This window comes from Ostrinia furnacalis, unplaced genomic scaffold (genome assembly GCF_004193835.3).
Source record: "Ostrinia furnacalis isolate ACB-3 unplaced genomic scaffold, ASM419383v2 OfSCF1376, whole genome shotgun sequence".
NCBI classification, from domain to species: Eukaryota; Metazoa; Arthropoda; class Insecta; order Lepidoptera; family Crambidae; genus Ostrinia; species Ostrinia furnacalis.
Genome location: NW_021131615.1, coordinates 318,793 through 331,322, shown reverse-complemented (window position 1 = coordinate 331,322; position 12,530 = coordinate 318,793). Strand labels below are relative to the sequence as shown.

Sequence of the window (12,530 nt, the reverse complement as noted above, 5' to 3'; positions counted from 1 at the left end):
CGTTAATTATTTAATTATTCCGAAATAATTTGTGTCCAAAATTTTTGACTTTATCGATCGATATCTCGATAACGATGCATGATACGCTAAAAATGGTTCGGGCGTTATTGTAGAGCACAAAGAAAGCTACAAAAAGTGTCCTACAAAAATTTTCGAGTCTCATCGGATAGCCGAGTTATTGCCGAAAAACAAATTTTACCCCTTTTTTCAACATGGCGGCGAAAGCTCCTAGGAAAGTTTGGTCGACAATCTCAAGTTAAGCTTTTCTAGGCATCCCCTACAACATATTAAAAAATTAGAAGCGCAAATTCATTTTCTTTTTTGAATGTACGTAATGACTGGACTAAAATAGTAATCATAATAAATACCCGACTGCGCCAAACAAGCAGATGGCAGACACAAGTTGTGTTTCTCACCAGTACCGCTAGATGGAGCTGTGCTGAGTTGACTCGCGATATCATTTGATTTTTTCCCGAACTTAAGTACTCCGGCGACTGCCGACATCGTCACTCTGGTTTCCCTTCAATACGTATAAATCTTTCGCCTTTTACTAAAGATTTCCGTGGAGGGGAACACTCAAATGAGTCTAACTCTATTTTTGAAAAACCCTGTTTCGGCAGGGTATAGAAACTGAATGAAGAATACTGATAGGATAAGTTTTATTATGTCATAATAATAATGTAAGTATACTTAATTATCTTCATAACGTGTCTTTATTAGAAACTAGCTTTCCGCCCGCGGCTTCTCCCGCGTGGAATTTTGACTGTCACAGAAAAACTTTATCGCGCACGTCTCTGTTTTAAAAATCCGGATAAAAACTATTCTATGTCCTTTCCCGGGACTTAAACTATAAATCTATATGCCAAATTTCATTAAAATCAGTTCAGTGGTTAGGCGTGAAAGCAAGACAGACAGAGTTACTTTCGCATTTATAATATTAGTATAGATTCACACACATAGGTAATCAAATAAATAATTTGGTGGAATGTATGGTGGACATAATGCCAAAAGGCAATCTCTATCAGTCAATCATTGATCAAACAAAGGAAAAATGAGGCAATGTGTAAAATTAAATTTACATTTACCTCGCATTCGCATACAAATAAAAAGAGTTATTGGGACTTGACTGGCCCTAAGTGTAAGTAGAGACGACTACGGTACAAAATTAGGTCACTGACTCACTCACTCATCACAGTATCTCAGAAACTAGAAGTGCTAGGAGTCTCAAATTTTGCATAGGAGTTCCTTTTAGAACGTAGGTGCTAATGAGATGGGATTTGGCAAAATTCAACCCCTAAGGGATTAAGTAGCGGGCGGCCGCTAATTAGAAATACATTTATGTCTAAAATTCTCAAATATTAATTCGCAAACAGGTTAGGTACTTAAAACAGACGTTTTCCCCAACATTACTCAGCGCTAAATATCATCGCGACCTTGCGATTGTTTGTTTGGTTTGTTAAGATAGTTCTAAGGCATCGTCAGTCAGTCGCACGTTGATACGGGTGTGATTCACAGATTTGTTGTGCTTACTTAACTATTTAAAATATAGAGCTAAAAGTTAAATAGGTATAGACAATAAAATATAAAAAAAAACAATTGAAAATACTTATCATTTACTAGCAATGAAAGGGACAAGAATATTGTCAGTGGCAGCTAAGTGTCTTGAAATGCAATTTGCATCTTTGTATAATTATGAATCTTATAACGTGAAAAGTGTGTATTTTGAGGATTAAACGCGATGCGTACGATAGATTATGTAGAAAACCGTTTTTGTAAGAAAATGCGGGCCAAACGGAGTTTTTCACATGCAGGTCAGTTGGGTGTTTGCTCGCCGGCTTAATAAAGTAACCGGTATTTCTTGTGTAATATTCGAAAATATGCGTTCATATCTCGATGTTTAAGTAATCGGCTAGAATCTAAAAATAAGTGACAAGTGCGAACAGTTGAACAGTTCATCACCGGAAAAAAATCCAGTGACAAACCTATCCACACTCGAATGTGAGCAAAATTAACAGTTTATAAAGTGTAATATGGCGTTTTTTTATTCCAGATGTAGAGCAGGGCCTCCCCGAGGAGGATGACCACCTGGAGCCTCTGCTGAGTGCTGGGGACAGACATCCGCAGCTGCGACCTGCCCTGCCCAGCGACATCAGCCTCTCGGACTTGAAGTAAATATTTTTAACGCAGTGTACAAACGCAATACGCATCATTGTCTGGATGCAGTGGTAGGGGTAAAAGGAATGTTGGGACGTGGTAAAATGCTCTTTAAAATCTAAATTGAGAAGTCTGGATGAATTACATTTTTGGTTTATGTACGCTGAAGAGCGCATCAAGTGTTGCTCTTCTTTCATTTTCTTCTAAAATACCTAGTTCTGAATCACGCTAAAATAAAGAAGCCAATTTTGCTCCATTCATTCTGAAACAGACCAAAGGTCTGAAGCCATGCTGCCTATGTCACTATCCACAATCTTCTGTGGACCTTTTTCTTAATACGTTTCACAAAAGTTTGAAAGCACAGACAACTTAATTGAGCAGTCTAGTCTGCTGCCGTGCCAATGCATCGGTCAAGGCAATGCCCAGAAAGTTCCATTTTAAACTTGCATTTAAAAAAATTCAAATTTAGTTTCAGTCAAATGACGTCCACTATTGGACAAAGGTCTTTACAACGACCGGTCCTGCGCGGCCCGCATCCACGTTCTTCACGCAACCTTCACCAGATCGTCGGTCCACCTAGTGGGAAGCCTGCTCATGCTACGTCTTCCGGCCCGTGGTTGCCACTCGAGAACTTTTCTATCCCAACGGCCGTCATCTTTACAAGCTATGTGCCCCGCCCACTGCCACTTGATTTTAGCAGTTCTGCGGGCCTATATCGGTCACTTTCTCAAGAAAGTATTTGACTAGTGTGTGTTGCTAATTCCAAATTATTTGCAACTAAATCATTACAAAAACAAAATATCTACTTTACAGAAACTACCCAGGCTTCCACGTGTCCAACAATAACATGACGGGTTCCACAGTATCATTGACCACCCCATGCACGACGGTCAACAACACCCCGGTGACAGAAGGGGTGGATGCCATCCCGAAGAAATGGAGAAGAAGCGACAGGAGGCTCAGGAGACTGAACACGGAGCTGCTGACTGCTATTGAGGAGAACGAGGTTGAGGAGGTGGAAAGGTGAGGAGTTTTTCATCATCATTATTTTAGCCTATTGGCAATATAGAGGTAGTCCACTGCTTGACATAAAGCAGCGTCACAAAGCACGATTTATCTAATCCTATCAGATTCTTCTGCTTTTGCTTCTTTCATTCAGGGAGTTTTTCAAGTAACAATGAATGAAAATTTTAATACCAATGCAGATACAATATAGCGATGATATCTACAACTCAGGAGGGAAATGTGATTGCGATGTTTTTAAAATGAACCAAGCTGATGCACGTAATATTGCATTGTAGTAGCTCGGGAAAAACATCCCTAAAAATCGTCGTGTGTTTCAATACATACAACTTTTTATGCAGTTTCAAATCGCTCAATTGTTGACACTTGTAGCAAATGAAATGCAAGCTTACTATTCTCATTCAGAAATAAAGTAACCTAAACTTATCCAGAAGAACAAATTTCTTGCGAGGAGCACCACGGCTCTCAAAATGCGACTTATCACACCTTCCCATTTTATATTCCATTTCCAGACTCCTCAAAGCAGGAGCCAACCCTAACGCCACCTGCCGTCAGAACTACGTCTCAGCCTGCCACGTCGCAGCCCTAAGCGGTGGAGATGCCTTGTCTCTGCTCGTGAAGTTTGGAGCCGAGAAGTACAGGCTGGACAAACTGGGCAGAACACCACTGCACCTGGCGGCATGGGCTGGAAACGCCAGGCAAATGGCTATCCTTTTGGACTTTCCTGAAGGTATTTTATTTTATGGTCAAGCAGAGACAGTAAGGCGATGCATAGGTTAGGTATTGTGATCTATTTGACTGCCTTCATAGTAGCTTCTACATAGTTACTTCAATTTATATGGTAGCATTGGTAGCTAATGCTACCAAAATGCTAAAATTCTCGCGTTCGCCTTTAGCACTACTAGCAATAACTAGCTTGCAAACTTTGGTTTTCTGAACGTAAAAAAAGGACATTGTGAAAACGGATTCTCCAAAAATTAATTTCATTTTCAAAAGGTATATATAGCAGTACAGTATGTAAGATAACATGCGTTTATTGCTGGTGCCAGTAACACCTAAAATTATAGTCGCCTACAAACTGGAAAACGAAAAAGTGACAGTCAATATCAAACTGGAAATATTATTATCTTCTCATCCTATCATAGACAAAACTCGCAAAGAAATAAAGCTTGTTTTATTACATTTTCAATGCTAAAGAACAATGACCTAAAACGGCCACAATCTACAGTTACCAACTATAAATCAATAGTAAATATTTAAGCACGTCTCATTACCACTATCAGGTGGAACTCGTGATCTGGTGCGACCACTGCCTCCGTCTTCCTGGACACCAGCCTCAGCACCAATAAATCGTCTGTGACATCCTGAAAACAAGGAAGAAACTATACCCCTACTGCCACTAGTTTCTAGTAGTTCGTGGTAATCAAAAACCAATAAAAACTTAAGAGCAACGATCAGTCTTCAGATTAAGAATTCTTCTCACATTTTTCTTAAACCTTCAAGAGGCACGAAACGACACATCTGTTCTCTCGTTCGCTTGCAATCGAATAAATGAGCTGTTGGTACTTATCAACAGATTCATCATCATCATTTCAGCCATAATCATCAACTACTGAAAACAGGCCACCCCATTGATTTCCATACTGACCGGTTGGTAGCGGCCTGCATCCAACGCCTTCCTGCTACCTGTATATGGTCGTTTGTCTACAAAACCTCAGCTTAGAATAGCCTATGTACTAGTAGTTACAAATAGAAGTTTCCAAAGACTAATTTTCTCGTAGATGTCACTTACGATTTCTTTAAGGGCGTTGGAGGCGTGGTGAGAGAGGTTCCTCATATGGGTGGAGTAGGTGGCAGCCGTCAAGCTGTCCAGGGTCGTAGTCTCCGGGAATCCTAGGGATATGGAGAATAAAGTTAATAAACGAAATCTTTATGCATCACATCAGCTCTGTCAATGGACAACAGTACTCTGAGTTCTTGTCATGAGTAAATAAGATAACACACACCTTCACAGTTGACTATGATGGTGCCCACCACATTGCCGTTCTCGTTGATTCTGTTCATAGTATTTGTTGCAATCGGCCCCTACAACAATAAACATATAATTAGAAGATAAGAATTAGCTTTTCATAGTATTAGAGGTACTTGATGGCATCTAAACGCGGGCAGCGCAGAGGAACGGTCGTTGTTGTTATCCTTGGGGGAAGATTTTGGTCCATCAGAATACCTACGCACGTCATTTGGTTGAAATGAACGAACGAACTTACCATATAATTTTGAGCGATCTCCATGTGTAACTAAGATTTTATGTGAAATCAAAATCAAATTCGATAAATAAATGGATATACAGCGATTAAAAATTAATTCTTCGAAAAATTGCTCTCCCTTCACAAACAACGTTTGCTGTCACAATAATTGACTATTCTTTCTTTTCTAGCCATAGTGACTCATGGTTTCTATTCTATGTGCCAGTTCTTTTTGAGTTTCATAAGCTTCTATGTGCATTTTACGCGCAAGAACCAGCAAGAACGGTTAAAAGATGGTTTGATCCACCGCATCATGTCTACAGGTGCACCAATGAACGAGAGGTGGGAACAGTCCCATTTTCCATTTTAGCAGCAATTTAAATTCATTCTTCATCTCTTCCAGGCATGTATGAACGCGTCGACAACGACAGCATGTCTTCAGACATGGAAGAGGAGGTGAAGAAGTTAAGCGAGAAGACCAGATCCCTGGCCAACGTGCGCTGCGACTTAGGAGTGGTCAAGACCCTCCTGCCGAGCACTTGGAAGGACAACATTGATCATGACTGCAAGAATATTGACGGAACGGTTAGTGGAGAGGTCATCCATGGAGATTCATCCACAGGAAATCATGGCTGATTCTAAATTAGCCCATTTTAAAAGTCTTAGTAATATTGCCCATCCCAAGATATTGGTTGATATAGCCTACGCCCCCCCTGAAATGTAACCCAAGATACGCCAATGACTACTCAGCAACACAAGTATGTTGATTAGGAGGTATTGCCATTTCACTGTCGTGGGAAGTACTCGTACCTACTTGCCCGGTCGTTGTGGAAAACCTTAGGAGGCTTTTGTCCAGTAGAAGACGTCATTTAACTGAAACGAACGGACTGTCGTAGAAAAATGTAACTGATAGTTGTAACTCAATTCAATCAATTAAATTCCAGAATAATTCATAGTCAGGAACGATACTTAAACCCAGCATTGACAAAATATGACTATTATTTACAGCTGCCACTCTTAAAACCTGGCTGGACGCCGCTCCACGTGGCGACTTCATGCGCTCGGAAGCAGTGCACCCGGCTACTCCTAGCAGCTGGAGCTGACCCCAACATCTGCGACGAAAATGGCAGAACGGCTCTGGATGTCGCTGGCTCGGCGTACTACTATGATATGCCTGTCGATTCTCAGAGGTAACTTTATGACTAACGGGACTGTTCCCACCTTTCGATTCTACGCCTGCAACTCCTGTATAGCCTGTGAAGGCCAATTTCAATATAAAGACTTAATGTTATTGGGTTACTTGGTGAACCGAGGATCTACTGAAGGTCGCGTGAAGCACCTGGATGCTAGCAGCGCAGGACCGGTTGTTGGGAAAATCCTTGGGGAAGCCTTTATCCGATCCTTTATAGATCTGTATCTACTCTGTCTTCTCACAAAGCTCATACAGATTCTAATTTTCACGCTTGCTTTTGTTCGTAGTTTCAAAGAAGTAGTCCAACTGATCCTAAAAGTTGGTGGTCAAAACAACACCATGAAAGTATCTGGTCTTAACCACGTGGACACCCCCCTCCACACCGCAGTGGAGCTGGAAAATGAGGACGTCATCAAGGAACTGCTCCAAGTTGGTGCTTCTATCGCCTCCTTGAACACTGCTGGACAGACCCCCCTTCATGTGTGTGTGAAGAAGCAGTTGGAAGATCCTTTAAAGGTGAGAAAAAAGATGATTACCAAATAGCATTATTAAGCTGCACCTACCCAAAGACTTTTAAGTCAAGCTAATAAGCGAAAAATTAAGCTACACAAGCTGTCGCAATATGGATTTTTGTGACACCATCACCAACTTATTGATCAATATCTCAGCAGCATGCTACGTGAATCTGTTATTAATTGAGACCAAACTAATTTTCAGATATTAGCTAATGAAGGCAGAAATGACACTGATCCGTTGTCAGCGATGGTAGACGTGAAAGATCGCGATGGACACACGGTCTTGCAGGCGGCCATTGAAGCTGCGTGGGTGCCAGGCGTGTGCGTGGCATTAGAGGCTGGAGCTGACGTCACTCTGAAGGTACAAGACTTAAGAAAAAAATATCCAGAATAAGGAGATATTTAGTTGTCAATTATGCGGTATTCCATGTGGTAGGTATTTAACCGACAAAGTACTGGAAAAAAAACATTAAACCTTTCTATTCAATTTTAGGCAAACGACGGTGAAACTCCAATACACTCAGCTGCAGCATTAGGCAACTTAGACGTCCTAAATGAAATCCTCAGTGTTGCCAAACAAAAAGACGCCATTGACTATCAAAACGAAGAAGGAGAGACGGCTCTATTCAAAGCCATCATCAACAACCACACTGCTTGCGTCGTCGCAATCCTAAATGAAGGTGCATCTATAAAGAAAACTCTAACAGGCGACGTCAATGTATTCCACGTGGCTGCAGAAAGAGGGCACGTCGATGTACTCAAAGTGTTACTAGATCATGACAAAGAAGCTACTAACTTGATGCTTAACAGTCTCACCCAAGGAGACCGAAGAGGATTTGGGCCAATCCATTTTGCTGTCTCCGAAAATCATTTAGAGTGCGTTGAACTGCTCATGTCCAGAAACGCTGACATTAGGCTAAGAACAACCAGCAGCCCACACAAATCTTCGACGCCACTGCACATAGCAGCCGTCAAAAATCATGGTGAAATCGCAAAAGTCATTCTAAATTATGATAAGACAACAATACACGAAGTCAATTGCATGGGATGGTTCCCATTGCATTCTGCTAGTCACCACGGCAGCAGAGATGTCATAGTTCTTCTTTTGAGAGAAGGGGCAAATCTAGCTGGCCACACAGATGGACCAAAGAAGTTCAAAAGAACTGCTATAGACATGATAATAAACAACTTGTCGAAACCAACAGAATTTCTGGAAGACGTCTTAGATTCTTATATTTCTACAAATGAACAGAACATTCAGGACCCAAATTGTGAAGTAACAGTTGATTATAGAATTTTGATGCCCAGTGTGTGTGAAATGGAACAAATGAAAGTTATCGAAGCCCTCCTTAAAACAGGCAATAGACATGGACAAAAAAGGCTTCTGGTCCATCCTTTAATAGAAAGCTTTTTATATCTTAAATGGAGAGCGCTGTTACCATTTTTCTACACAATCATAGCATTTTATGGCCTTTTTGTTATGTCGTTGACTATTTTTGCTATATCTGTATTCTTTTACAAGGACACTCTTGAAACGAAACCAGATTGGCTTAATTCAACGATATGGGGATACATAGTATACGGTACAATTTCATTGATTCTGTTGCAAGTGAGTAATTAAAACATTCTTTTATTTCTCATCCTACTTTTATTGAAAGCAGTATCTATGTATACATATTTTAATTCAAAATATCCTTTCAGGAACTACTCTACATGAATGTCAAGAGCAGCCGCTACTTTTTCCAACTAGAAACATGGGTGAAATTTGGTTCCCTAGGCCTGGCCGTCCTTCTTCCACCTGCAGTCTTGATACCGGGTTGGGAGGACGCTGAGTGGCCAAGACATGTGGCCACTGGAGCCCTTCTCCTGGCCTGGATCCAGATGATGTTCTTGTTGTCCCGGTTCCCAAACTGGGGATATTATGTGCTTATGTTTGGCAAGGTGGCGTCCAACGTTGTTAAGGTGAGAATATTTTTTTTATTAATTTGACAAAACTTCTTAAAGTAACACTATATGTAACTAAATCATTGTTTCAGATTCTATTAACATTTGCCTTCTTAGTCATCGGTTTCTCTCTCAGCTTCATGATTCAGTTTCGGTCTAAGACTCCTTTCGACAGCCCGTTTGCTGCCCTTATAAAGACTGTCGTCATGATGACGTCAGAATTCGAGTACGACTCTCTCTTCGACGAGGAGCACTCCAACCAACTCGCCTTCTCCTTCCAAGTCGTCCGCCTCATTTTTGTTGCTTTCCTCATCTTGGCGGCCATCGTCCTCATGAACCTGATGGTTGGTGTGGCCGTTAACGACATCACCGACCTAGAACTCCTTGGGAACATCAGAAGGCTTGACAAACAAGTTGGTTTCTTGAGCACTCTAGACACTTTAGTCTACAACAGAATCTTTAGCAGAATATTACCAAGACGGGTCAATAGTAAGATCAAATATAAAAGAAACGTTAGCGGAGTGTTGACGCTAAGACCTGGGAGACCTAGATGGAGGATCTCCAAGATTCTTCCGTCAAGGATTCGGGACGCAATTTTCAATAAGGCACAGTCGCAGAAGAAGCAGCAGGACGACGAGTTAGACGTTAGGAACTTCAAGGTGTTGCTGAATGATATACATGAGGAAATTGTTGCGAAGAAGCGGAGACAAATTGAGGCGACTGAGGCGCAAAAGGACTTAGAGAGTCGACCAGGAAAGAACAGGTTTAGACATGAGGAACTTATGAAAAGGCTTAATCATTTGGATGGGGAGATGACGGGAGTCAGGGAACAGGTCACAAGTCTGACAGATGAGAAGTCGCCGTTAGAAGCACTGAATGTTAAAGTCGATCAGATGTCTATAGAAATGTTGGAAATCAAAGAGTTCTTGATGAGGCTGGAGAGTAAGATTGGTAGTATTGCGAAGTAGCAGCTAGAAATTTTCTAAAAAGAATTCCATTTTACTTAAAGGCTGAGGTATTAAGGGAGAGTCCGCTAATTTGGACCAGTTTTTTTCAATCCCATTTTACTCATAGTTTTCTTTTGTTTTTGCTAATGTCCATGGTATATAATAAAAGATACATTATTCAACTTACTATTTTATAAGTATTAATTAACATGATTTTTGTATATTTAGCACAAATCAACAAAGTACGAGTTCAGAGCTTCGGTCAAATTTAGCCAACCGGTTCGATAATTTGTACCACAGGGTTACTAAATTGGATTTCAATAAATTTCAAGCCTATAAAAAAACTATGGCAAAATAATATACGACACATTCTTAACAAATTAGGAAACGAAAAGGAACAGTAGTTAATAACATAGACAATCGATATTGTTTTACACGTTATCACGATTTTGAGTACAAGTTTTGTAATTCCAATTATCGTAACGCACACTTGTACCTAATCTACTTTGCCAGTCTTTTGCTTTCATTTATTGTTAGTCAAACATAACTACGCTATTATAACTTCAAAATATGATTTACTAAAAAAAATTTCAAAATCCTTTGGTAAAGTTCCATACAACTTGATGTGGTACAATTTAGCCGACTAGGTGATAGTGCTTTTAAAAAATCGGTAAAAAATATAGCTTATAAATACTGAAAAATGTTTCAAATAATTGTAATCCACAGTAATTTACGCTTCTAAATAATATATTAGATACACCCTATGATTAAATTTAACAAAATTACAAACAAAACATGTATTGTCAAAAGTTACTTGAAAACAATTAAAAAATACTTTTCAAAATAAAACACACGTGTTTGTTGTCACAGCAAAAACCACATGGCCGATATTAATTGATTTTAGTTGTGTATCGCTGAGTGTTGCAATTACAGACATTCAATAAATAGGTACTTTACGAAATATGAGGGTGGTACAATTTACCCGGCGGTACAATATACCGAACTCTCCCCTATTACTCCTTATCCAATTTTTAATTAACATTAAGCGTCATTAAAAGACTATTTTGGATAAAATAACAATGACTTATCGAACGTAAAGTTCGTAATCAATGTTAAGTATCAGTCTGATCTATCAGGAACCATATTTTATTATTTTACATATTAATTAGTAAAAGAAAAAGTATGGATTAAATCATAAGACCGCCTAAATTGTGCCTTTTAACTTTGTAAGCATTTCTTGTGATTGACTGTGTGTAGTAGTGTTCAATAAAATAAATACGTAAATACTTATTCTATCTATACTTAGCCATAAAATATTGCTAAATAAAACATAAGTAGTATTTACAAATCGCTATCTAAACGTCACCCATTTATTATTCATATTCGTATTTCCCCAAGCTAATGAGCAAACATTAAGATTTATTTTTATTTACACTAATTATGAAGTTCAAAATACTTCTCGGAAACTGGAAATAAAACCATAATATAACGTTCTGTATTTCGATAATCGACCCTTTGTAAAAATACATGACTAATAGTGAAAACCTAACTGTATTAATTCGTAAGAATTGTTATAATTTTATAGTATTTTAGTACTAGTTTTGGTCGCCCGCTACGGGCTAAAAAGCTAGTTTATAGTCTGTTATTATAAGAATAAATAAATCAATCATTGCTACTTTCAAGTATAGTAGCACGGTAATAATATCATACAGTATTATAACTTCATATAAACCGACGAAACGCGAGCTTTCCTTCGAATTTCAAATCTCGGGACGCGGTCGAAATCCAAAAGTTAGGGTTAGGGGTGTCGCGAATGTGCCGAACGGACGTCGATGGCCTAGCTAGTGTTGAAAATGACTAAGGTGATTGAATTTGACTACCGTCATTTACGGTCAAATTTGTCAAAAACAAGTTATTAACAGTCAAAAATGGCCATTTTCAGTCAGTTTGATTTGAAATAAAAATTATATTGTATTAAACCAGCTTTTGCCCACGACTTCATCCGCCTGAAATTAAAGTAACAGGTCATTAAGTAGGTACTCATTATGATTAGTAGATTCAAAATTATATTAGTATATTTTTTTAAATTAAATCTACTAACACAAAACAACACGCATTTTTATCCTATTCCATTCACAAAGTATTTTGTTTGTCTAAATAAAAAAAATTACAATCACAAAACTAGATAGAAATTCTAAGTAGACAGATGTAATTAGAATGGGTAAGTACTGTAGGTAGGCAGCCCTATCGCATGTTGTCATACCGTGACGTACCGCGCGACTGTTGACATTTATTTCAAAAATATGGCCGAGTTGGAATACTGTATAGATAGTATTACCGTGATAGTAGTGATGACTTTCCATTACTTTGTTGGTATTACATGTTATAACATTTTTACAATGTTATTTGAAATGAGTTAGATTGTTGTGTCAACTTTTGATAAAATAAAGACTTAGGTATAAAAATCTTTTCGAAAAAAATATTTCTATGAAGGTAGTTTTTTTTTGGA

The 12,530-nt window shown here is 38.9% G+C and overlaps 2 protein-coding genes and 1 non-coding gene across 3 annotated transcripts; 2 read left to right on the top strand and 1 right to left on the bottom strand.

Moving 5' to 3' along the window:
- The first annotated feature begins 506 nt into the window (after positions 1-506).
- On the top strand, positions 507-624 carry LOC114352493 (U5 spliceosomal RNA). The gene has a single exon (XR_003655865.1). It is a non-coding gene; the product is annotated as a U5 spliceosomal RNA (small nuclear RNA).
- Positions 625-1,509: 885 nt separating this feature from the next.
- LOC114352474 (transient receptor potential channel pyrexia) lies at positions 1,510-11,201 on the top strand. The gene is made up of 12 exons (XM_028304085.1): positions 1,510-1,811; positions 2,051-2,168; positions 2,968-3,177; positions 3,690-3,907; positions 5,827-6,008; positions 6,432-6,613; positions 6,903-7,131; positions 7,333-7,491; positions 7,624-8,739; positions 8,832-9,092; positions 9,167-10,095; positions 11,035-11,201. Exons 1-11 carry the CDS (start codon positions 1,739-1,741, stop codon positions 10,040-10,042), a joined length of 3,624 nt encoding a protein of 1,207 aa, XP_028159886.1. The 5' UTR covers positions 1,510-1,738; the 3' UTR covers positions 10,043-10,095; positions 11,035-11,201.
- On the bottom strand, positions 4,351-5,575 carry LOC114352476 (dynein light chain roadblock-type 2-like). Its single transcript, XM_028304090.1, has 4 exons — positions 5,445-5,575; positions 5,184-5,262; positions 4,970-5,070; positions 4,351-4,541 (listed from the first exon to the last, which is right to left on the bottom strand). Exons 1-4 carry the CDS (start codon positions 5,466-5,468, stop codon positions 4,434-4,436), a joined length of 312 nt encoding a protein of 103 aa, XP_028159891.1. The 5' UTR covers positions 5,469-5,575; the 3' UTR covers positions 4,351-4,433.
- Positions 11,202-12,530: the final 1,329 nt, after the last annotated feature.

Coding starts and splice junctions, on each gene's coding strand:
- LOC114352476 (XM_028304090.1), bottom strand. CDS start 5,468: ATGGAGATCGCTCAAAATTATATG. Junction 5,263..5,444: donor AGATCGCTCAAAATTATATG/GTAAGTTCGTTC, acceptor TTATTGTTGTAG/GGGCCGATTGCAACAAATAC. Junction 4,542..4,969: donor CCAACGCCCTTAAAGAAATC/GTAAGTGACATC, acceptor CCTTGTTTTCAG/GATGTCACAGACGATTTATT.
- LOC114352474 (XM_028304085.1), top strand. CDS start 1,739: ATGCGTACGATAGATTATGTAGAAAACCGTTTTTGTAAGAAAATGCGG. Junction 1,812..2,050: donor ACGGAGTTTTTCACATGCAG/GTCAGTTGGGTG, acceptor TTTTTATTCCAG/ATGTAGAGCAGGGCCTCCCC. Junction 7,132..7,332: donor AGTTGGAAGATCCTTTAAAG/GTGAGAAAAAAG, acceptor ACTAATTTTCAG/ATATTAGCTAATGAAGGCAG.